The 26,957-nt window shown below is 32.8% G+C and overlaps 1 protein-coding gene and 1 pseudogene across 2 annotated transcripts; both read right to left on the bottom strand.

The window, feature by feature from the left end:
• Positions 1-805: 805 nt before the first annotated feature.
• LOC145630034 (protein DETOXIFICATION 49 pseudogene) lies at positions 806-2,971 on the bottom strand (annotated as a pseudogene).
• Positions 2,972-11,099: 8,128 nt separating this feature from the next.
• Positions 11,100-16,469, bottom strand: LOC145631481 (serine/arginine-rich splicing factor RS40-like). 2 transcript variants are annotated; one of them, XM_081683573.1, is made up of 6 exons: positions 16,420-16,469; positions 15,367-15,476; positions 12,627-12,739; positions 12,299-12,528; positions 11,547-12,167; positions 11,100-11,462 (listed from the first exon to the last, which is right to left on the bottom strand). In XM_081683573.1, the coding sequence occupies exons 2-6, from the start codon at positions 15,470-15,472 to the stop codon at positions 11,426-11,428; spliced, it is 1,107 nt and encodes a 368-aa protein (XP_081539699.1). In that variant the 5' UTR covers positions 15,473-15,476; positions 16,420-16,469; the 3' UTR covers positions 11,100-11,425. The 2 variants fall into 2 exon arrangements, with proteins under 2 accessions (XP_081539699.1, XP_081539698.1); XM_081683572.1 differs by lacking the exon at positions 16,420-16,469 and adding an exon at positions 12,954-13,285.
• Between the last annotated feature and the right edge of the window lie 10,488 nt (positions 16,470-26,957).

Here is a 26,957-nt window from a genome sequence, read left to right as displayed (position 1 = left end):
AACATCTCACCAAAAATCAAGTTTCTGCTGCGAAGTTTCAATACATTTTTATGTACTCGGTTTAGTTGTGATGTTGAAACCCACGAGCACAACTCACCAAGTACGACCCACATCCACATGCCTCACCTAAACGCTCCTTTTACATCATCATGACATATAATTAGATTTTTAATAAAGTAATTAACTTTAATTTGTATACTTCTACCTTTGCTTAATGAATTTTACTTAGATTTTTATAACTATGTCACCAACTTTTTACTACTACTACTACAGCTATTTGATTACCGTACGGCATGAAATCTTGCCGAATTTGCGCGCATGAAGTTATTACAACTTGTAAAACTTTACCGTGTTTAACAAGTGTTTAATTTTGACACTTTCCTTCTTCTTACTACTACGTATTCCATTTGTGGGCTTTGAATTTCTTTGTCATCTCTCATTAAGTAGCTAAGCTCCACTAATTGACGTACATGATTATAACATGACTATTACAAGATTATTATGTACCCGCAACGATTTACCACGCTATCATCATGGTATATGCACTTTTCGTGATCCTTTTATCTTTATAAGATTTCTTTTGTCTTATTCTTTGTTCACTGCTACTAAGATATTTTTGTCATCGAATATTATAAAATTAATTTTGAATAGAAAAAGTATTAAGCTGTTTAAAATATAACGGTGATGCTATTAATTCAAATTACACTATCATAATAACGATTAATCAATATATCTAAGCACGGACTTGATTGGTTGCTTGATTTGATGTTAATACTAGTCGAAAATTGCTGCGGCAAGTATCATGTTTTAATTTTGGTACTAGGAACAATCAAATTCAGGAATAATCCAGTCGAATTTCAGCCCCCTGTTTGTTCTGTTTTCACTCAAAAAAGAATGATTATAATAACTTTCAGTAAACTTTTGATTCATAGTTAATATTTTTTCCAAAGAATATACTTTTCCAAATTTACTACTTTCCCTCCAACTCACCAAAAAAAAGTTGCTTTTTTCAAATTTACTATTTCCTCATTCATCTTTTCAATAACACATGAAAAAAATAGAACCTATTTCCCCTGTTAATTAATTACACAAAATTTCACCCGCCAAACTAAAATTAAAAAAAAAAAATAATTAATTAAACAAGTAAAGATTGATCTTGATCGTATTTATGAGTATGTTTATCTTCTTCTTGAACAAGAAGAGGAGGAGAAGCATGATCAGTAAGATCCTTAGCTCTTTGAGCCTCATTTTCCCAATCTGTTCTACTCAATACCAACATCATTGTGATCACACAAGACCCTTGGGCAGCTAATAACCCGAGCCACATCCCTTCGAAGTCGAACCCGGCGAAGAACCCGAGCCATACCGCCACCGGCATACCCACCAAGTAAAAGCATCCTAAGTTAATATTGGCACCAACTTTGGGCCGGGCCGTCCCACGTAACACCCCGCAGCCCGTTGTCTGCGGGCAGTTTCCGAGCTCACAAAGCCCAATTATTGGCAAAACCAATGAGGTTAGCTTGATAATGTCTCCGTCTTTGGTGAACATCCCGCCCCATTTCTCCCTTACCATGAAGGTGAAGAAAAGGGCTGAAAACCCAAGTATGAAACTGAAGAACAGGCCCGTTACGGCGGCCCGTTTGGCCCGCATGGGCCGGCCCGCACCGAGCTCGTTGCCGACCCGGGTGGAGACACTGACGCTCAAGGAGGAAGGGAAGATGTAGATGAGGGAGGTGGTTTGGATGAGGATCCCCATCGACGCGACGGTGGCCTTAGGGTTGACAAGGAGGCCGCAGAGGAGGATCATGATCTCGTACCACCACCACTCGAGGCAGACGGAAATGCAGCTAGGGATAGCCAGCTGAAGCAGCGTTGTGTACCCTTTTAAACACTCCTTACTAATAGGAGCCCAACCTTTCTTACAAGATTTCGAAAAGAAAACATATATCATTAGAAAAAGTATCATATTATAGTTAGTCAAGACGCCAGCCAAAGCCACCCCTTTGATCCCTAGCTTAAGCTTGACCACCAAGAGCCAGTTAAGAGGAAGATGTAGCGCGATGGCTAAGGCCGCGGTGAAGGTGAGAGGCAAGGTGATGGACTGAGTCCTAAGGTAGATTCTTAGTGGGTGTAGAATGGACTGAGCCAAAAGGTCAGGTAAGGTGTAGATTAAGTATGCTTGGGCTTGGACCGCGATTCCTTGGTCTTGGCGGCATAACAAGAGAAGTTTCTCCATGTTGAGCCACAAGAAGGAGATAGGGAGAGAGATAAGTAGTAAAAGGATAATAGTCCTTTGAAGAGTAAGGCCAAGGAGAGAATGTTTTTTAGCACCAAATGCCTGACCACATATTGGTTCCATACCCATAGCCAACCCGGATAAAACAGAGTAGCCAGTAATATTAGCAAACCCTATCGCTAGCGAGCCGCCTGCCAAGGCAAGCTCGCCTAGTCGGCCTAGAAACAACATTGATATCATTGAGCGTGAGTATAGTAACAAACCGGTAAGTATCATTGGTAACGCGACATCACCTAGTAACTTAGCCTCGCGTAAGGATGAAACACAACCCGAACTTGAAATTGAGCTGATACGCGACTTATGATCAATATCCGTATCATTATAACTATCATTATTCGTAGTAGTAAGAGGAGGAGGAGGAGGAGAAGTTGGGTGGTTATAGATAAGTAGTGTAGTAGTATGATGATCTTGTGGTGAATGTAAAAGGGAGGATATTTTGGGTGTTGGAGAATTGGGTAGCAATGGGGCATGCAAGCTGGCCATAGGGTCATCATTGGTTGATTTTGTAATTGGGTAATTTGTTGGTGATTGGTTTGAGTTGCATTTGCTGGAGATAAATCCATCATCTGAGCCTGCCTGCTTGCACATTTTTGGGAACAGAATATTTTTAGGAGAGAGAAAAATTAAGAGAGAGAGAGAGAGAAAGAGAATATGTGAGAGAGAAAATGAGAGAAGAGGCTGTTTCTTGTTTGGAGTTAGGGGGGAAAGGCTGGCACGGTCTTTATATATAACGGGGGTAGTATTTGTGCTCTACTTTTTGAATTTACTATTTTTTTTGTATTCTAGTATTTCTAAGATTGGACCATTTTTAAAATAATAATAAAAAATAATATTTTTTTTTAAAAAAACAGGAATCCGAATATTGATGTTGAACTATACTGTGCAAGTATTTTTTTTATACAAGGGGTATATTGTATATCACGCAGTTTTTCCGTGTCGTAACATGATTTTTCGGTGTGAGGTCAAGGGATGTATCTTATTAATTTTATTGTAGAAGGATTTTTTCTTAATAATTTCTCCCTTAGATGGACTTTCTCCTTATTCTTACTATTAAAGGAAAAAAGAATTACTAGTTGTTTGTTATTTTAAATCATTAAATATCATTTTGTTTGGATAAATGAACGTCGAAGTATAATATTATGTACTTGTACGCGATTTTAATTATATCTAGTATGGTTATAGGAACACAGATCATGCAAATATATATTTTTAATACTTCGTATTTGAAATAAGAAACACAGGTCATACTACTTTAGATTATCTCTTCAACTAAATACATTACAAAAATTCTTAATTTAAAAATATGCAATAGGATAACATTGTTTCATAGTTTAATTTTTTTTTTTATAAAAATAGTGGGGATCACTCAAGCATGAGTTTTAATGGGCGGTGTGAAAATCAAATACTATTGTTATTAATGACCTTATTATAAATACTTCTTTCGTTTTATTTAACTGCATCATTTGAAATTTTATACTATTTACACAAATTCTTGTGATGACTGTGTTTTGTGATTTCTGTAAGAAAAAAAAATATGAAATGAGATCTCATTAGATTCATCAAAACATTTATTTATTTTTATTTAAATATAATTAAATATATTAATGATCAAAGTATTGCATCGACAAATGTAAAGTGACGAGAGAAAGTATATTTTATGTATAAAAACAACAGTGACTCAAATAAATAAATAAAAATTAAAACAAGTATCAAGTGTGTAACTAAGATTGGGCCCCATAAAGGTGGATAAGATGTCAAAAAATGGAGGCCCGATTCGATTACTGTATTAAGATTAGTTATAATTACCCATTATAACTATAATATCTGTCAATCAGCTATATATCACCGACTCTAACATCACTTTGATTCAATTTCTCCTGTCGTTAAGATTTTACCAAGTCAATGTAACATTTTTCTCGTGGACCAAGTGTTGTGAATTTTCAACAGTTTGGAGAGTTCATTAATAGTTATGGGCCTTTGGCGGCAAAAACCATAGTACATGTACACGAAATTTAAGCTACTGATAAAATATTACGGGCCTGTTCTAATAGAGTGAAATCAGTTGAACTGAACTGAATTGAACTAAACTGAACTGAGTTGAACTAAACTGAACTAAAATGAATATTTTATAAGAGAAGGAAATTAGGAGCTGAACTGAACTGAACTGAAAATAAACGTATGAGAACAGGCCCGACGTAGATAACAGTTTGACTGTTATATTCGCGCTTTAGTGGTATTCGCGCTTTAGTGGTTTAATTGTTATATTTCTTATAATGGTGAATAGAGAGTTAAGGAACATATTTATTGTATGTATTTGGGCTTCAAGTAGGCCATCTAACAAAAGTTCAACCAATTATCAAAGGAAAGAAAAGGTCAACTACACTTGTATAATTATGTTATGTCTAACATAAGTTGTACTATAACTAACACAACCCTAACGGTGGATGCTTGCTAATTGCTATTGAGACATTCATCACAATGCCATTAGTACTATTTTATTATTGGACAAAATTGGTCAATACTTTATTAGTTACTTGTCATAACATTTTGACTAAAATGAGAATATTGAGTGCATGCATAGAAAATGATACAACTATTCAAAAACAAACTGTTGGTTAGAAAATTAAAATTGATTTGGAATAAGAAGCATTAAAAAACATAGGAAAGTCAACTTAAGTCTTCCATATTAGGTTTTCTATTCTTCGACTACATCTTTTCCTGCATATTTCTCACATTTAAACGAAATGATAACTTCTTATGGCAAAAATACGATTTTATAACACTTTTGTGCCAATGTGCGTACAAATGGGGCTAGAAGTTATAAGTGAAGTTAAAATTTGGGAGAACAACACTTGTGTCAAGTATCAAAGTATGACTATGTCTAAATTGTCTACCATAAACCACACCAAAAACAAAATACGCGGGAAAAAACTAGAAAATGGACAAAAGAAACTTCTAATAACATGGGCTAAAGCCTAAAAGGTATACTAGTGTATAGTAAGAATGTAATATAGCAGCCTTTTTTTCAGTCTTCTTCAACTTCTTATGGTTAGAAATTAGTGCTAGTTGACATATATAATGAACGTGCAATTTGGTTAATACTAGTACACTACATACAACTTAAAATAATGAGTAGGAATATTTTGAATTTTCCATTAACGGTAATAGATCGTCAATGCCGTAGTCTTCCATTTATATGCCTAATTACTGATTAGGACTATACGAGTCATCTAATGTTTGAAATTAGACGTTTAAATTAGCAAGTTTGTGAAGAAATTTCGTACGTGTTGTATGACGAGATCTAGTGTAAGGTCAACGCAAATCTTGAATTTGCTAGAACCTTTGGGGCTTTTTGTGTGGTCCTATGTTCAACTCCCTTTGTAATTTTTTTGTGATTCAATTAATTATTTCACTTTGAATATCACGTTAGTTAATTAAAAAATATAAGTGTTAATAATATGTTTAATTATCTATTACTTTAATAAAAATTATTTTAAAACTAACAATATAGTATTAAAACTTTGTATATTTGGACATATCTAATATACGTTTACCAGTATTATATTTTCTTGCTAAATAGTGAAAATGTGACCAATACGAAGCTTGTGGAGTACATTCCAATTTGGTATTGTAGTATATTTCCTTTATAATTTATTAAACTCGGATGTCGTCGTATGTAACATGTAATACTTCTATTTCTCTTTATGTTTGCACAAGGCTAAACTAATACAAGTCCGACATATAAAACCCTATAAATGTTATTATTAATCTATGGGTCTCATATGAGTAATAGGACTAATAGTTCGTACATTTGTTATACCATATTGACCCTATTCTTGTTTTGATTGAAAATAAATAAGTGTCGGCATTCTTGTAAAGGCATTTAAAGACTCGTTCTAGATGTGACTGAAGTTATTGAAGAAGCTCATCACAAAATAATTGCCACCGTTATGTAATAAATACTCCAATGTTATGAATGAAACTAACTGTACAAATCAAGATATGAAGAAAGTTAGGACTTTAGGAGACAACACACGCTCTTTTGAGAGGTAAGAGGTCGGGCCATGTAACTTAACCATAATGTTGCTTGTTGCTACTAACTATTAGAATAATGACTTAATTATGAGTACAATTGAAGTGATGAAAAGAAGTTAAAATTTTTATTTCAAATATACTTAGGCCCCAACTTTCTAACACGTAGGGCCTGTTCTCTTCAACTTATTTTCAGTTCAGTTTAATTCAGTTCAGTTCAGTTCAGCTCTAATAAGTTCAGTTCAGTTCAGTTCTTAATTTCCTTCTCTCATAAAAATATTTAGTTCAGTTCAGCTCTAATAAGATAAATTCAGTCCAGCTCCAATAAGTTCAGTTCAGTCCATTTCAGCCAATTAGAACAGGCCCGTACTGAGTATTACTATACTTAAATTATTTTATTTTACTTAATATTCCTCCTTTCATTTCATAATCTCGTAAAATTTTGACTTTTTACATTACTCACTCACTCAGTAGTAGTCAGTAATTCAGTACTCACACACCTAACTTATGTTTTGTTACTATATAATAGATATACTAGTCTGTAGTGCATTTTTTTTTGTGGCTAGTTTCATGGTGTGCCTAGAGTTACTTAAATTATTATGGGATTACTCGATCAATTAACACTTTTTTTGTGTAGCTGGGCACATTATGTGACTGACTGACACACACTAAATACTTAATTAATAGGTAATCTTTGACCGATTAATTAACTCTTAATTGAGTGAACCCTGACTAAGTTACCCCTAATCGAGTAACCTCCTAATAAATAACCCTGTTTAGAATAAGTAATCTCTATTAACAAAAAAAAGGTAATCTGACCACATGGTGTTATCAAACATATATGAAAATGTGTGCTACTAGTATATAACGTACTCGTATTAACGTTTACTAGTGCAAGTGTATTCTGTTTTGGGGAGGAATAATACTTGTAGTCTTGTAGATTGAGTTAAGAAAAAGGAAAGTCTTACATTTTACACTAAAATAAAAAGGTAGGTCCAATGAGTATGTGTGTTCAAGTGTAATAGTGACAAGTAGCTGGTATCCACGTGATGCAAGTTACCCAATATTTTACTTTTTTTCTTTTGAGAAGACATTCCACCCTTCTTTTAATTTGGTCACAATATACATACAAACGTGTAGAAATCACTTCAAATTTAAAATTAACTTCTAATATGGGGTACTACTATATAACAAATTAAAGTTGTTTTTGCATGCATGAAAGAATCTTTATGTGTTTTAGTTCTCTTCATAACGTTTTTTATTGACTCTTACTTTGGAGTTTTATTCAAGTTTCCTCGACATGAGAAAAATCATACTCGTACAATGAATTAAAAAGAACTAATTAAAAAACACAACTTTTTATGGTAAGTTAATACTTCCTCTATTTTTTAATACTTGTAACACTTTTCTAAAATGAAAATGTCACAATACTTACAACATACTATAAATGAAAAGTTATTTTAGGGAAAAACTATACTATTTCTCTTATTTAAAGCATGTGGCCCACCAAATTACACTCCTAATATTCATTCATCTCATTTTAAAGTGTATTATATCAAGTAAACCCCACATTTATTATATATAGTGAAAAAATGAATGTGCATCTATTAAAAAACCTAGGAAGTACGAAATAGTACTCACATGTTGAGAATATAAATTGAACTACGAAAATGATATGTATGTATACGAACGTATTCCATAGTTATGAAGAATCAAAGTAATGAGTATTGGCCTATTGGGTATTCAACTATTCATAGTAGGTCATAGTAGTAGGTCATAGTAGTAGTTCACTAAAATAATCTGATACTCACATTGTTGTTTGATAGAATATCGGTCTATGTCCTCAAAAATCACATACACGATTTGTTTATTATAGCAGCACATAAGAATGCTAAGTGTTTTAGAAGGCCACATACCGAGAAAAGAGATAGAGAGAAATAAAACAGGTACTCCTATGATAATAAGGTGGTAAGTTTAGAAAAAAACATTGTGCACATAAATGAATAAAAGACGTTTAAAACAAAATTGTTTCATGCTTAATATAAATTTGTGAGTGAATTCATCTATGTATAAACTTATTGAATGATGTTCGGTTATACATAAGAGGCTTTTAATTATAGTTACCTATAGGCTACAAACACAACTTTGATCGAACAAGCTAAGTAAGATTATTATAGCAGTAGTGCATACTAACTTTACTTTATCCTGCTCTTACGACTTTTTTTATATATGAATAAAACATAAACTATTCAATCCCTACAAGGCTACAAGGGCTAAACTAATAATAAGACAGCAAAAGAAATCTGTTTAGGATAAAAGATAAGAATGGAGAAAGAAAAGTTTGAAGTAGCAACTAGCATTTAGTAAGCGTTTGTGAATAAGCAAAGTATCTAGCTAGAAACTGTAGAAATTGCCCTAGAATTTTTTTGTCGATCTTTCGGCTAAGTACTTGCCAAAAAAGAAAACTTTATTATCTTGTTCAAATAAAAAAAGTTGATCCTTTTATCTTCTTATGACATATTCACAATTCACGAAAGCACATTTTGGCGAATTGTTCTTAGCTTCACTTGGTGAAATACACGTGCCAATCATATTGGATAGTATATTTGTTTTGGGTTCATCCACATTTTCTGTATTATGATGTGGCGATAAAACTTATGTTACGTGTCAATTTTGACACCCATTGTAGCCCTATTAAGACTAACAAGCCCTTAGGACGTACTGTAGTGATTAATGTAGCACGGTCTTTATTTAATTCGGTTATATATATTTGGAATGAGAGTAATGTATTACGAGTACTAAGGTAATACAGTTAATGATGTGATTGTAAGGGGTTTTAATAGTAATAGTGCAGTGTAAGGTAAATAAACTATCGCCCTTATTTTATCAATATAAGGTAAATAAAATAAATTATCGCCCTTATTTTATTAAAATTGAATATAAAAAAAGAACAAAAGACCTTAGCACATTTTATCTTAAACACTTTATTTTATTAAAACTGACTATAAGAGTGTAAATTTATTAAACTTTATTGAAGCATTTTTTTTTTATCTTATAAGCGTATGCATATTACATCGAAACCTTTAAACACGCACATTATAACTCTTCTATAAGCCCTAGTAATATTTGTATATGTGATACTGGAGTCCAACAACCTGCACTTTTATTTACATTTTACATGCATCATCATCATCATCATTCGTTATTTTAACATAAACTTTTTTTTAGTACAGTAGCATTTTCACAGGAGAATAGTAAAAAATAATGTCTGCTGATTGTTCATAAAAAATGATTAGTACCAAACATCGGCCAATTTGCAGACCAATTTTGTAAAACCAAAGAGGAGTAAAATTTTGTCAAAAGAAAAGTCTCAAAAAAAGGTGGGTCCATTATATACCAACTTGAAATCGGTATAGAGTATGGTCGGAAAATTTCGGACCGTAATAGAATTGGGAAGCAAAGTAGTGACCACCAATAGCTGTAACAAAGCTGTGTTTTGTGGCTTTGTGCAAGCTTGGTTGAGATGTCACCTTAAAATTTAGGTGTAAATCACAAACTTGCTTGTCCATAATTTTGATGAAAATCATGGTCCTATTTTTGGTCACTTCCTTTCTTTGATTGATGACCCTATATTAACCATAAGGGTCACTTGATGTCATCAAATTCTATCAAGTACCATCCCTCTCTAAAGGACCACTAAAAGATTTTTCCATATCTCTCTTCTACTACTACCTCCCATAAGGGTTAGCCTCCATCCCAATAACAACTAACAAGCTAATCAAATTAGTCGAGCGAGAATGACACACTACTAAGGTGTCTGAATGGCTGTTATCAGTATACGTTGTCAGTGTCTTATACAGTAATTATTGGTAATCCTTTTAGGACCGCTTAGAGAAACTGTTGTCCTTTCTATCATAAGCTTAGCTGTGTGAAGTAAGGTTTTGTTAATAATTTTGAATCAAAATATTTGAAGTAGAGAGTAAAGAATACAACCTGACAATGTGATAAGATATACTTGAATCATAAACGAGTGATGATACATTTTGTAATATTTTCTTATAATTTGATACGTTTATGATAGGTCCACTATTGATGTTGCCAAATCTTATACCCTAGCTACACCAATGGACCATCCTATTTTTACTTGATAAGTGCATTCGATTTGCTTTATATATCACTATGTTAATGTGTCAACATCTAAACCATTCCTAGCTAAGCCGTTTCTTTTTATCCCTTCTAATGTATGTGAATTTGTAGTTCTAAGAGTTGATAAAGTTGGTGCAGTAAGCCTTATCCTCCACATCTATATCATCAAAGCTATGTCAATTGCAACAATAAGCAACAATTATCCAGTTCATCCTTTCATGATCTCCTATCCACTAAATACAAATATCTCCTAATTACTACTAGTACTAATAATTGTACACAAAAAAGATTCAAGGCAGGGGATAAGGAGTAGCGCCTACCAATTCAAAACTCCTCGAGAATCAACCAAACATGATTTAGCAAACAAGGTTCCTTGTGAAGTTGAGAGTAGGTAACAAGAAATCCCACATCCAAAGTACAAAAACTAAGCATTAGAACATTCAATTGCACTACTTTTCTTTGCCATAACTGATAAACACATTAAATAAGGAATTACGATAATGGGAATGATTGATTGAAGGTAGTAATTCAAGTCGTCTAGATTCAATCTGAAAACATGGAGGCCGCAAACCACTTCAACCTACTCAGCAAGAATAGGAGATCACTACAAAAATAAACCAAAGCATACTTGATAACGTTGTTACGGAGTATAACATAAAGCTGAGTTCCTGACTGAGGAAAACCATGCACGCAAAGGTCATACACAAGATACACAGAGCACAGACCTGAAGGGTGCAAGTCACGGTTTTTTTTTAGAATTTTAAACAAATTTAAATTTAAGTCATTGAAAATTGGTGAGAATCAGGTACCACTGTAATACAGAGCTGGACTAACTACGAATGATTTAGCCATTACTAATATTCTTACATAAATCTAAGAGAGCATGTCACAGCTACCGCCTTTTAGAACTGGAAAGCAGCCAAACTGGAACAAGATTGAAGCAAAGCAGGATCAAGATTGCGATCTTTCACGTGCTAGAGGCGAGGGACTGCAACACAAAACAATTCTAGATTAATATATGAAAATCCAACTGCAAAATTAACTATAAGATTCCAAAAAATAGAGAATCAACCTTCTATATCTGTCATCCACTGGGCTTCCATATTCACCGGTAGGGCTCTCTCTCAAGTCAGGCTTGTTAATCGGACTCCTGGGTTCTTGAGCATCATCAGAGATGGCCCCTTCCTCGGGATAAGGGCTTGAGCTAGGGGGACGACCATGACCATGACCATGACCATTTTTCTCTCCACGAGGACTTCGACTACGCTCACGAAAATCAGAAAGCTTCTCTTCAGGACGTGGGCTGGAACTACGTGCACGACTATAATGTGGGCTACTCCTTGATGCCTGGCGAGGACTACGGTTCATACCATTTCCATATTCTGGGCTTCGCTGTACCCGACGAGGACTGCGGCTTAAACGATTCCCATATTCAGGACTCCTCTGTACTCGCCGAGGACTACGACTAGAGCCATTCCCATACTCAGGACTGCCACGCTCTCTCCTATAGGCAGCAGGGCTGGAGCCAGTTCCGTAATCTGGACTTCCTCTCTCTCTTTTGTAAGTACTTGGTGACCTCCTCCTCCTACTAGGTGATCTGTCACGGCCTCTCCTATCTGGGCTACTGCCACCTCTTCTTTCGTCATCATCACGAGCAGCATACTCAACTGATATGACTCGATCCATTAGCTTGCTGCATGATAAATGTTGTACCAATATTACAAAATATAGACAGGCAACGAAAGAGGAACATTCAAAGCTGAAATGAAACAAAACAGTGAATAAACATGATAATCTATAAGTGTTGGGAAAAAAAAAACTGACCTTAAGTTTGTTGCATCCAGAGCTTTAGTAGCATCATCCTGGGATTCATACTGTACAAATGCAAAATTTCTTCGGATCCTCACATTAACAATCTTCCCATATGGATCAAAATGCCTTTCCAAGTCCCTTGTCTTTGTATCATAAGGGAAATTAATAACAAATAAGGTCTTAGAAGGCCTTAGATTGGCAGATCTTCTTGTACTGACTGGTTTTCTGCCACCTCGTTCATGCTGAAGGACAGATTGACATCATAAGAGATTTATATGCTGATATGCAAGGTAAAAAATAAACAAAAAGGTACATGAGAAGTCAAATGTTTGCAAGCTACCTTTGTCCATTCAACACGAAGCCTCCGCCCTTTTCTACCAAATTCAGATCTATCAAGGGCTCGAATTGCATACTCAGCATCTCTGTCATCGTCCATGTAAACAAATGCAAATCCTAAGAAAACATGAAACAAAAGAAAATCAGCAGATGAGACAACAGAGAAATATACTAAATTAAGCTTCACAAACACCTTCAATAAATCCCACTGTAGGACTCTATGACATCCCTGCCATACATTGACAAATATCGAAATATAGAACTTCCTGAAGAAAATATTATATATATGCACCACTTAAAACTATAAAGCTAAGTGAATTTACCAACAGACCTTCTGAGATCGACTAAATGATGTCAAGGACAAATTCCAAAAGTTCATGGAATGACAGTGATAGAAGGGACATCTCCACGTATGCTGCTGCCTCCGCTGCGAGGTCGGCAAGGTAAGTGCTATGAAATATGTCCAAAATTAGAGGTTGGACAAATGTCACAAGAAATGGGAGGCAATGGTGGTGTCTCATGCAAGTACAGGATGGTAGTGTCATCGTGGATGGATCAGACAGGCTCTTCTTTGAAGAAGAAGAGGAAAATGTGACATAAGCTGGAAATAGAGGGAATGGCCCATCCATCAGCCAAGGGAGATAAGAATATGCCAATACATTCCTGCGCCAAAGAAATCGTTGAGTACAGGGGCTGACACTTTTAAACAAAACAGTTTTCTTCTTAATGTATCTTGAACCCCATTACAACTCAACAATTGACACAGATTTGTCCGAACGAATCCTTTAGGATCAATAATTGAGCAACCCACGATTAGTGCACCCTCAAAAACAGAAGTTACCAAAATCAGTTGGCTCGGTATTTTGGGATCTGCTTCATGGGCTGCTGACCTTTCACACGCTATTTCCCATATAGTTTGTACTTAAAAGGCGTGCAGAGTATCTCGCAGTATTCTCTATTTTCCTCATGAATCCAAATTCATAAAAGATTTGTATAGCTGTGTCTTTGTAAGATTGATGTCAGACACCGCACATTCTCTAATGGCACTTCCCCAGCAAAATTTGGGCATAAATTTTGAAATTTAACAGGCAAAAGTAATCACTTGAGCCCTTAAAAACCTTTTTATTTTCCGAGTGATGATATCCAAATAAAATCATTATAACAAGACTGGAACTACAGTAACACTTCAATATGTACTATCTTAATGACACTGAACACTTCAATATGTACATACAGGCAAAAAAATTGATGACAAGTGTCAAAGTAATTCAGGAGACACTAAATTTTCGTTAAACAATACTGATTTCATCCACTGAGAGACTATTGTAAGTTCAGATATTTAACCATAAAAAATACAAAGTACAACAGAATTCCAAAAGCAAATTCATACTTTAAGATGCTTAATAGTTTCAACAATGATCAGTCAGTAAACAAAACAAAAACTTCCATACTGCTTGCAAAGTAAACAAATGTAAATCACCTCATTTATTTAACACGAACATGAATTCTAAACATTAACACCAATTTCCCTCTCTAAACCAAAAAATACAAGAGTGAAATTTTACTGATCCTATTTTTATACTTCCAATTAAGGAATTTTTTTTTTTTTAAAAAAATGCTGACTTCTTATTACTACCTCCGTTACATATTATTTGCAACGATTTGACAAAAAGTAAAGAGGGAAAATGTCTAATCGTTGCAAATAATATGTATCGGAGGTAGTATATTTTAGCTGTAAAATGAAAGCTTTTGTGACCTTAACAAGAGGGGTAAAAAAATCTTATCTACAAAGCATTCTAACCTACCAACGCCCCAGTACTGCTGCCTCCATTCCAGTAGCAATATCCTTAAGTTCAATGACTATATCACATCCTTCATCCACACAATACAAAACCATGCTCAACTTTTCATGTTTAAGATGCATTTTCACAACACTAATCAAATCAGTTGACATTCAAACTTTGTGATAGCCATAAATTAATGTACACACTCGCCAAAAAGTGAGCAAAATGTTGAGATATAGTCAGGGGTTTTACAGGATGTTTATTACTCCACAACATTTCAATAAATTTATTCTTTTTTGTAAAAATAATGTTGTCAAACATGAGAGAGTATTCCTATGTTAAACAGGCTTGGCTCTGAACAACGTGCCTAGGTGTCCATACCAATGTTGAAGTGTCCTGGGAGCAAATAAGAAACATATTTCAATTAGACGGTTCTGTAGGGGTTCAAGGAATGGAGGTAATCAGAGGTAGAGAGTGGGGGGGGGGGGGGGGGGGCAGCAGACGGCGAAGGTAGAGTCAGGTGGCAGGGAAAGGAAAGGGGGATCGAGATTATTAAAACTAGATATCTACCTCATCTACTGTAAGTTAATGGTTTATGCTAATTTAGGTCTTGACAGACTTTCAAATGTAGCCAAGGGTTATTGTGCAAATTAATTTTGTTCTTTCGGTTGAAAGCCTAAAACATTGTATTCATGCAGAATTTCTTAAACAAAATGAAATATGTGTATCCAAGATTCTGAGCTGGAAGCAAGTTAGGCAATAGGCACTAATGGAGAAGTAGCTCCAACAAACAAATAAAATTGATATCACAATTCATTGTTGAATTTGGAAAAATCAAGGAATACAAAACTGAGTCGTTTTACTGTTTTAGCATGTGCAATTTTAGCTAGTACATAAGTGATGCAGAATAAAACACATAAAGCAAAAACTAAAATATCAGACATTAATCAAGAATATTACCAGACTTCATATCCACTCGATCAACTTTTCCATATCGTCTGAAAAGGCGCTCCAGATCAGAAGAGCGTGCATCGTAATCAAAGTTGCCACAAAAGATTGGCCTCATTTTTCTGAAAAGTATTGAACAAACTTCAGAATTCTTACTAAGGATTATCCCACTTATGAGATTAAGGCTGATTGATTGAACAGATGATTTATAAAGTTTATGGAATGATACGTTTCTCAGTGTCACAAAATAAAAAAACCAAGTCTCTCTCAATCTTTCCTTTCCCTGTCCCCACTTTCTTTTCCCCTGATGACTATAATTAAATTATGGTCTTTTTGGAAATATGAATTTCATTCAAATTCTGAATTTTGGATCAATTCATTTGTTTGGAAAATAAAAAAAATATTCAATTCTCTAACAATGGTAATTGCTTCAAATGACATTCATAAAGGCTTGCTCTTTTGCTCATCATTTCCCACATGCAATAACAATTAAAACCACAGATAAGGCAAATCCAGCCGAAAATTGAGAAGTGTAAACACAAGCAATAAACTACAGAACTAAGAATCCATCAAAATGTTTTTTACTTAAAAATTAGTATAATAAAGCTGGCTCAGCATCCATCATTAAACTAACAAGTAATCAATACCCTAAAAATGTCATTTCATACGGTTAAATTTATCCTAAAATACTTTCATGGAAAAATCCCCAATTCAAAAACCCTAACCCCAAACTTTAACAATTCTTTACAAAACCAATGATTTCCATGACATAATTCTGGCTAGTTATACTTAATTATCTGAAATTATCCACAAATTTCAATTTCTCTATACTTAAAACAAACAATCACAATAATTTTTATATAGAAAAATCACAGCAAAATCAGTAACAAAAACTAGATCCATCAAAACTACACCCAAAACTCGCAATTAAATCATCAAACATTATCACAGATCTACAACATTCAATTATACAACTAAAATCAAAATTAAAATAAATAAGGATAAATAAATAACAAGATCTGAAATAAATGTTCATTCAAAAAGCATACAAAATGAGAGAAAAACCTTGAGATTGCGAAACAATTTGCTACAATTTGTAGATGATTACAAAGTAAAACCCTAAATCTTGGAAAAAATGTTTTTTTTTTTTTTTTTTTTTTTTTTTTTTTTGGGGGTGAAAAAGAGAGAGGAACTGATAGAAACACGAGAGATGAGTTTTTATGTAATGAAGCAAGATTTGGTTATACAAGTTTTTCTTATTTACATAATTGCCCCTAAAACTTGTATTAATTGCAAGATTAACTTTTTCTGGGGATTTGTGTTAAATCATACGAGTATGATATAACTGCTCGTAATTGTATTGGTTGGATCAGTCAACCAACCACCTTGTCCTCCTATCTCGTCAATTTTCAGATTTATAACGTCAGCAGCTACAAAAATATCTACCATTCTTCTTCCACTCCTCTAAAATATCTTGACAATAATAGAGGGAAAATAACAACTGCTCCTAAAGCAACCATTTGCGTATATTTTTTAAGGCGTGTTTGGCAAAATATAGTTGTAACTTGTAAAGGTAGATGTTAGGCATGTAATTGAGAGCTGTTCAGTTAATTAGAGATTTTAGCATTGAACTAGCGAAGGTGATAAATAATTAAGCATGTGTGTTTGGTAGAATAATTGTTTAACGGTAAAAAAAATTGAAGAAAAATTTCAAGAGCTACCTTCAATCATCAAAAGCTACTTCAATAGTTAAACTGTTTCCACCACTAGATTGCCAAACACTAAGGTTTTATTTTTTTTACTAATGGCTTGAAAAAGTCAGTCCATTAGCTAGTGCCGAACATGCCCTTAAGCTTTATATGCTGACGCGTGTGTTAGATCAATTTGTTTTCACGGAGTAATCTTTTAGGAAGAGAGGGAGAGTAACTTACACGGCCTTTATATAAGTTATATGTCGAATTTTTTTTGTATATGATGTCTATCTTTTCCAAAATCTTTATTTTTATTTCTAACAACAAAAGCATAAGATAATGAAAACAACCCATTCAGATAATACGTGCCAAAAAATCCCATTCAGATAATACCTTTTCTTTTTATATTGATAACAGCTCGTACATCACACGTGTCAAAGTGTAAAATTGCAGCTAAAAGATGAATGTTACGAAAAGAAATTAAATAAAATAAAGCAAAGCAAAGAAATTGAGGTGTTACTGGATCACATTGCATCCAGTGAGCCCAATGAAGATGGATCCAATAGCAAATGCCCATGATTATTGGGTTGAGTATAGTAGTTCTCAAAGCTAGATGATAAATCTTCTTCACTAGTTTGTGGCCCAGAAATATAGTCTTCTGGAGGCCCATAAACATTGAGTACTAATGCTATTTCAGCTTGGGCCTTAACCAGTTGATTTTGGGCCATGTTTAATTCTTGTTGTAATTGGTAAATGACTTTAACACAACCATAAACTGGATCTTCAACTCGACAATGTGCTTCATAGTGTAAACAATTTGCTGCATCTTCTCTCAAGTGTACTGGAATCCTCTGCATATTAACAAGACAAAAAAAAGTTACATTCATGTTCATTAATATGAAATACTTTGGATGGTTCGATATCAAATTATCGAGATTATAAATGAGACTCTGGAGTATAAATTATGTAAGGTTGCAATTATTCATCTAAGAATATGAAATGATTTGGACAATGGTTCGTTGATCAAGACTTTTCAAAAAGGGTACACTTAGGACATGCTACAATAGAACATACCCCGTGCACAATATATAGTGATCATAAACCATAATTTTTAGAAACTAAGGATAGTGTATACACCCTCATTTCTAATGACCAATATTTATAGACGGATGGAGTAATTAACACGAAAAATAAAGATCGTATAGTAATATAATACCTGAAGCATTCTGGCAATATTGCTGGCACCGTAGATTTTGTGCACATTTTCAAATCTTTTAGGATCATTTGAAGGGAAATAAGGTGAGAAAATGCAATCTGATGGACATCTTTTCCTCAAATATTTGCAAGCTGCACAACGAGAATGGTTAGCCATTATAATATTATACGAAGATTTAGCCAAAAATGTGAAAGATTTTATGAATCTATGTGTCCTTCTTTGAGTATAATCTAATAATATATGGAAGATTTTATACGGCCATAAATAATTTATTTATATTGCTAATGACAAAACTTTTAATTTTGTATAGAGACATTAGAGCTTGTTATGGAGGGAAAGGAGTTTCTAACGGCTAAATTTATTCAAAATTTGCGCTATAATTTGGAAAGTTTTTTTAGCCTTAATAGTTTTGGAGCGACAGTCGTCTAGCCGTTACTCAGTTATACTAGCTCATTTAGCTTAATGCATTCAATTTTTAATTACAAATTTAATTTAATGCTTTTATTAAGGATATTATACACATGCACTCATATACTTGTCATCCAATAGATTATTCATAATTTTTCCTCAAAAGAAGAAAAAAAATTAAATTATTCATAATTGAAAATAATACAAGGTTGAAACTTGACATGCATACTCCCTCTATCACATAAAATCGCAGCAAATTAATGTGAGGTGGGATGCACCTAATGAAGGCTGGTACGTGTTGAACTGTGATGGGGCTGCAAAGGGAAGTCCAGGAGAAGCAGGTGGAGGGGCTATTATTCGAGACCACCTAGGGGGATTTGTTTCTGCCATAAGTGCAAACTTTGGGATATGTAGCGCATTTAGAGCTGAAGTTCTAGCACTTACCAATGGTTTGAAATTAGCTCGAAACCTTCAAATTCAACAACTTGAGATTCAATTGGACAACTTGTCCTGTGTACAAATTCTGCAAAAGGACAGTATAGGAAGGGGGGATTGCTACCATGAGATTACACTATGCCAAGAGATGCTCAGGAATGCCAATTGGAAGACCAAAGTTATTCACATTTATAGAGAAGACAATCGTGCGGCGGATAGGTTGGCCAACCGCGGAATCTCTCAAGACACAGGATTATTTATCTTTGAATCGGTTCCCTTAGAGCTTAGCAGAATTTTGGCGGAGGATGCTAGAGGGGTTTCACTACCTCGCTTAGCTCCACCTTGATTTAGCTTAGCTTAGTAGATAGTTGTTTGTTCTGTTTTATGTCTTGTTTCGGTTGTTTTTCTTGTTTTTTATTGGAATTTTTTTCCTCACTTGGATCAAAAAAACATAAAATCGCAGTATTTTGACTTTTACACTATTTATAGGTTTGCTTTGTCTCTCTCTCTCTCTTTTTTTTTTAATCAATATATTTTTGGATAACTAATGTATAAGAATCATATATATATTGTCATGTGATACAAGTCTTTAAATTTGTATGCCTATTTTCATTAGATCAGGCTTTTATACTTCTCAAAATTATATAATAATTAATATTAATGTAATAACTAATATTAATGATATGGTCAAAGTTGTGCATCAGCATATGTGCCGATCAAAGTCTTGTGATTATAATGAAATAGAGGGAGTAAATAAATTGGTTTGACCATACTTGTACGCAACCATACATATACTTTTTTTTTTTTTTTTTGGGGGGGGGGGGGGGGGGGGGGAGGGGGGACAAGATTCTAAAACAAGACTTCAAAATAAGAGAACTAATTTTTATCATGAGCAAAGGCAATTCATGATGTTGATGTAAACCGTGTACTTGTGAACGCAGGTTGGACAATATCATGATTAAGCGATATACATACACTAGAAATAAGGGTTGGTAGGTCCGAGGTCGATCAAATTTGTCATAGGAGCAAAAAATGAAAATTTGGTTACAATTAGCTTTAGGCTTGTATGCTTGCTTGCTAAAAAATAAGGGGAGATGATAAATTTTAATTCTATGAATCTCCACTATATATACTAAACAGAGTTTTTTCACTTCTTCTCTAATTTTCTATGTAATTTCTACTTCATTAGTTCAAAGCTATCTGCTTCTTATGGAGTCAGAACCAGCAAAATGCAAAGTAGGATTATCAACTTATCTCTATAAATCAACATTACATAAATAGATCATAATAACTTTTCTCATTCAATGTAAAAAACTAAAACAAATTAAATTAACCATGACAATTGTGAATTACCAAAAAGATCTTAGGCCATCCATACTTTTTTCTTAAGAAAACATAATAAATAATTCGCAAGTAAAATTACTCTAAAAGACATATTCTATTGTAATTATCTATAAATTTCTAATTTAAAAAGCACACAAAGCTTCACATACAACATGTCAAAAGGTACCTAGACTATAATCAACATTTTCTAATTAAATCACTACTACAAAAATGGCAAAAGAGACCTATAATAAGAGACCTTTTGGTTAATACAGCAGGTCTCTTTGATATAAGAGACCTAATATTAGAGATAACAGGTCTCTAAAATGTCAAAGGACCCACATGAGATTTTGGGACGAAAATAAGAGACCTGTTGGTTTGCTGAACGGGTCTCTTATATATGCGCATAAGGATTAAGGACCCACCACAACTAGCGTACTCTCGCCTTTTCTTTGTTTTTTTTTTTAAGAAAAAAAAATTCCCTTTTTAATATTTATTCATTTATACAGCTCATTATTAGTCATGTTCATATGAATCTCTTTTCTTGTTCCCCTTTATACGTCTCTTTTCTCTTTCACCTCATCACTTGTCTCATCTCATTTCTCATTTTTATTTCTCACGAAGCAATTAACTCCTCCTCATTAACGACGCTGCATCTTCCTTCAACACCGGCGTTGCCTTCTTCTTTTAACTCAAAGTTTGAGGCTTTCAACGTCTATTATGACCATAAATACTCCAGATCTAGAGTCTTATGGTCAAATTTGCCTAAATAATTCTACAATTGAATTAGTCTTAAAAAGGTATGTTTCCATATCAATTTAATTCTGAAAAGTTTTTGGGTTGTTGACAAGGTGTTTCTATGGCAATGGTTTATGGTTTGTTTGTTTCTTTTTTAAAAAATAGGTTGCTATAGTTTAGATTGGGTAGTTTTTGGTTTTTTCGTTGGTGGCTAGTGTCTTACGGGATTGGGGTTTTTTCACTAGGGGTTGGTTTTTCACGGGGTTGGGTCGGTTTATGACGAGGTTGGGTCGGTTTATTACGAGGTTGGGATGGTTTTCACGGGGGTGAGTGTAGTTTATACGGGGGTTGGGGTGGTTTTCACGGGGTTGTGGGCGGTTTGTTAGAGGTTAAGGCTTAGGGTTGGTTTATAGGGGTTTGTTATTGATGGTATTTTCTTGGGTTTTTCTTTTCTTTTTTTTAATGTTAAATTAAGTATATTATTTCCTTTGCAGTTTGCAGTTTGGGTCAATTGATTACTTTAATATTGATGATTTTTCTGGGTTTATTTTGTATAACAGATGATTTAGGTGCCCAAGAGTTGATTTATGTGGTGAAGATTGCATATGGGATAATATATGATTTTATCCCCTTAATTTTGTTATTGATGTTTAAATCGTGTAAGGTTGTGTTTATGTTGTTGATGTCTAGTTTTTAACCTGAATTATAACCCTTGAAGCTTTTTTTTTATTGATTCTCTTAATGGTATACAGGTTTTTAGAGGCCAGATGACCAATTCAAGAAACTCGCTTAGCTGATATATGGAGGGCTAAAGAAATTACCAAAGAGATGGTTGGATTCACTTGCCGTATAAAATTGGTGGGAATGTTGTTAGTTTTGATAACTTATTGTAAATTATTATTTCCATTAGTTATTATTTACTTGTTCCATAAATTCTCTTATACATGTAAATTATTGTTCGTATATACTTGTAAATGTTACTACTAGTAAATTCCATAATTATATAAGTTTATGTAAATTTATCTAATTTTTTGGTTTTGTAATTTTCAATTTTAGTAGAATAATTACAAAATAATAAATATATATCGTCAATTTATAATTTTTTTTTTAAAAAAAGAAAAATTATAAAGAGACTCGTTACCTGACAAAACAGGTCTCTTTATGGCTATCAAAGAGACATGTTGTATGAAATAACAGGTCTCTTCCCCTTCGTAAATATATGATGTATATACATGCGAAGAGACCTGTTACTTTACATAACAGGTCTCTTATTGATAACAAAGAGACCTGTTCAGTTGAACAGGTTTCTTTAGCAAAGAGACCTGTGAGCTAGAGACCTCCTCTAAACAGGTCTCTTATGCTATTTCTAACGGGTCTCTTTGGCCTTTTTTGTAGTAGTGAATTTTAGTACCCAACATATATAAACATGTTAAAAAAAAAAAAAAAAAAAAAAAAAAAAAAAAAAAAAATCTTAGACATCCAAAGTGAAATATCCAACACCCAAAAGATTTGTTTTTTTTAGCAAAAATTATTGTTCAGTGCTTCTCAATCATAGAACATAATAATATGCTACAATTGATATATAGCAAGGAAATTTCAAAGACATGAAATGTCAAAAATGTTATTTTCATGATAACAACAATTATAATTATGTACTTATAACTTTGTAAATACATAAGTAAGAACAAAGTATCGGTTAGATGCATATTATTGTATGAGTATGTAATATTTATCGAGTTCAACTGCCTAATTAATTAATAGCCAAAAATCCTTCATGTTAATCAGGCAGTTCAGCTTGAGCTCCATAAATATTACATACACTCAAACAATAATATGCATGTAACAAACAATATAATGAAACATAAAACATGCAGAGAATAATGAAGACAAAGATATTGAGCAACATATACATGCATAACTTTAAAGCAATTTATCCACAATCCCAAATTCCCAATGTAAGAAATAAAACATTATCAAAAGAGTCAAAAGAAAGTCATTGGCTCTAGCTTTTATTGGTTGAGTTTTATGTAAACTGATCGAAAACTAAACTTTGTGATTTTATCCTTCAAATTATAGCAGTCATCGATCACTTCCAGCCACGGCAGCACCAAATTTAATGCTTCAGTTAGGCCCCATAAAATCAGCCCCACCATCCTGCCAAAGTAGTGCAACAAAATACATGTGTAAGTTTACTGTTATGATATGACAATGTAGACGGGTTTTAAGTTATGACTTATTAGATTACCAAGTTACCATTATTCTTGTACTCTAAAAATATTGCCATAATATATATGTATCAATTGGAGTAGTTTATGTTCTAGTAACATGTTAATTTATACAATGTCGACTTTAATTAGACTGTATTATGATATTATGCATTGCTTATTTTTCTAATTAGATTGGTTTCAGTTTTTAATGTCGACTTTAATTAGACTGTATGTAATAAATTATAAACTACTCCGTATAACAATTGTACAAATTATGAATTGACGATGGTTATTTAATATTGAATCTAGCAACAAGTTATATATATATATATATTATTGTCGAAATTAGACCTTAAAATGGTGAAAACAGAGGAAATTAAATACATATTATTTTAATACGTATTATTTTATATATGCTTGCAACTGCGCAATGTTTTATTACCTATTTTAAAGTATAAGATAGATTACTTGTATTCAAATATACTCATATTAGGATTGAGCTAGTAATTAAAGTTGTACTTTTCAAGTATCAAGTAATTCCTATATACTAGTATTAACAATTTATAATTTCAATTTCAAGCTAGAATATCAATTCACTTGCCTGCTGATTGAGGAATTCTAGTTCACTCTCAGCAAAATAGTTTTCGAAAGGGATGTCATCATTGCTAGTATTAATTCCCTGCATGATGTTTAATTTGTCTTAGCACATTATTATTGCAGTGCATATATTAATTAATACTATACATACATGTGAAACATGAATCTTTTTTTTTTTAACATATATAATTTCTCATACAATAATTATACTGAAGAGTTCCAACTCTATTGTATAAAGATGGAGTGCATCAATTGAGAGAATCATGCATAATATAAAAAGAAAAGGCCAGACAAAATATAAACATGTATTCTCTAAATATTTAATCTGATTGGTTTCAGCTCTTAATGTCAACTTTTATTAGTCTGAAATAATTGATTAATTAATAGTGGTATGGATTATGAATAGATACATGAAAAGGTCAATTATTATTTAAAATTGAATCTAGCAAAACTTTTTTCTAAAAAAATTTATTGCCGGAATTATATCTCAAAAGGTGAAAACAACACTTATTTTAAAAACAGGGGAAATACCTATTATTTTATAAATGCTTATAACTGCGCAATATTATTTACCTTTTTCAGGTTCTATAACGCTTTAAGAACATATAAGTTACTTCAATATCGTATTTACTCTATATTTGAATATGTAAGAAACCAATATTAGGATTAATAAGCTAGTGAAGTTGTACTTTTCAAGTATCAAGTCATTCATATATACTTGTAATACCAATTATAATTTTAATATCAATCAAGAATATCAATTTACTTGCCTGCTGATTGATGAATTCTTGTCCACCCTCTTGAGTAACATAGTTATCGAAAGAGATGTCGCCATTGTTAGTAATTCCCTGCAGGAAATTAGTCTTAGAACATTGTTGCATATCATATATACTATGAAAACAGTGTAAATATAAATGAAATTAATTAAATTCCACAAATATATAACTTCACTATTATTATTTGAGGGGTGTAACTTGCCTGATCAAGTCCTTCAGCGAAACCTCCCTGAGCATTACCTTGAGCATCAAAAGGTCCAAACCCGAAATTGTTGTCAAAATAGTCCTGCAACAAATTGAAATCATGCTTGTTCAATATTGTTGGGAGTTTGAGTTTCAAAATACATACCTCTTCAAAATTAAACCATGAAAAGCAATTTATATTGTATTGAATTTTTTTTTTCAAAACATATACTATTATGATCAAATGAATATATAAGTGCATTATACAAGTAATTATTTATGTCAAACAGAGTAAAATAACTTGTGACTCACAACCAAACATTTAATTTTAATAGTAATTCCAAACAAGTCCTTAATAATTAGCCACACACAGATCCACAGTTATAAATTAAACTAACCGGACAATAATGCAACATTATTATTATTATTATTATTATTATTATTATTATTATTATTATTATTATTATTATTATTATTATTATTATTATTATTATTATTATTATTATTATTATTATTATTATTATTATAACTTAAATTTAATTAAAGAAAAATGTAGATCTAGAGATGAAAATAAATCAATTTAATTCATGCTAAAAATGGGAGCAATAATTAAACTACAAAAGCAAGCAAGGTTAATTGATTAGATAAATTACCTGATCCATTGGAATGTCAATACCAAGTTCCATAAATTCATCACCTATACCACCTTGCATGTTTGGCATTTCTTGTGACATTCCAAAGGGATTTGCTTGAGGAGTTGCAATTTGATCAACATTAGGTGTGTTAAAATTCCAATCATCAACATCAGAAGAGAAAAGATCAGCAAGAGGAGTATTAGTATTATTATGAAAAGAATTATCAGCAAAATTCATTCCATAATAATTGACCTCTTGAGCATTATTAGCATTTTCAGTAAAATTATTGCTACCATGCATGCCATTAGCAAAGTTAGCATTAGCAACATTATTATCACCAAGAACTATTGGTGTGTTGTTAGTAGGGCTAATCAGCTCCCCATCAGTACTAATTCGAAGCCCGACATAGTTATTATTATTGTTGCAATTGGCTGGATGAAACTGCTGGTTGCTTAGAACCCTGCCATCAATAGGACTAGGAGAAACTTGTTTATGCATACGTTGAAGCTTTTGCAATTTCTCAAGTAGTTCGATTTTTTGTTTTAGGCTTCGAACTGCCTCACTAAGATCACTAGGAGCACCGCCCCTTGCTTGTTTCCTTGGACCATTAGCTCCTTGGGTGCTACTCTCTCCTATTTCAAAATTAGGATCATTTGTCATACCTGTGACAATAATTTACAATTCATTAGAATCCTCGATCGATTATTTGGAAACTAAAGAAAATATTTTTCATTGACAAGTTATTAGAAAAATCAATTGGCAAGTACATACATGTATAATTAATATTAATCAATTTTGAATTATTCTAAACCAAAAAATAAATAAAAAAAAAATAAAAAAAAAATGAAACTTGCATTTGGTAGTAACATCCAACAATTATGCCCTAATGTATTTTTTTCAACAATTTTTTTTCAACAGTTATGCCCTAATGTATTAGTTAAGTACATACACTAGAAATTAGGATCCAATTGTTGAATTAATAATGGGTTTATATTTATATTGTTAATAATAATAATAATAATAATAATAATAATAATAATAATAATAATAATAATAATAATAATAATCAAAAGCACCTCCAAGTGTATTCAATTTTAAATTGATAGAACAATTTTTAATTAATTACCTAGAGAACGCTCTGCTACGAGGCCTCGATACTGATCTTGAATGCTACCTGTAAGAAAGGTGATTTCATTCAACACAAAGCTTGATCTAAATGGCCTCTCATTCCAATTATTGGGAATACCATTTTCATTGTCAGTTGTAATATCCGAAACCCGCTTCAAAAATATGCGATATTTCTGTAAAAACAAAAAAATGTTATATCTCTATATTACCATATTCAGAAGAAAAGCAATGCTTCCTTTTTGAGAATTGAATAATTTGCATTTTAG

Source organism: Chenopodium album, chromosome 5, assembly GCF_948465745.1.
Source record: "Chenopodium album chromosome 5, dcCheAlbu1.1, whole genome shotgun sequence".
NCBI lineage: Eukaryota > Viridiplantae > Streptophyta > Magnoliopsida > Caryophyllales > Amaranthaceae > Chenopodium > Chenopodium album.
Note: the sequence above shows the minus strand (reverse complement) of the source record. Positions and strands in the feature narration are given on the sequence as shown.

Bases quoted from the DNA above. Each gene is read 5' to 3' on its own strand.
- LOC145631481 (XM_081683573.1), bottom strand. From the start codon at position 15,472: ATGAGGCCAATCTTTTGTGGCAACTTTGATTACGATGCACGCTCTTCT. The intron at 12,529-12,626 runs GTAGCTTGCAAA...TCTGTCCTTCAG, and splicing joins TTCGTGTTGAATGGACAAAG to CATGAACGAGGTGGCAGAAA. The intron at 11,463-11,546 runs GTTGATTCTCTA...TTTGTGTTGCAG, and splicing joins GTGGATGACAGATATAGAAG to TCCCTCGCCTCTAGCACGTG.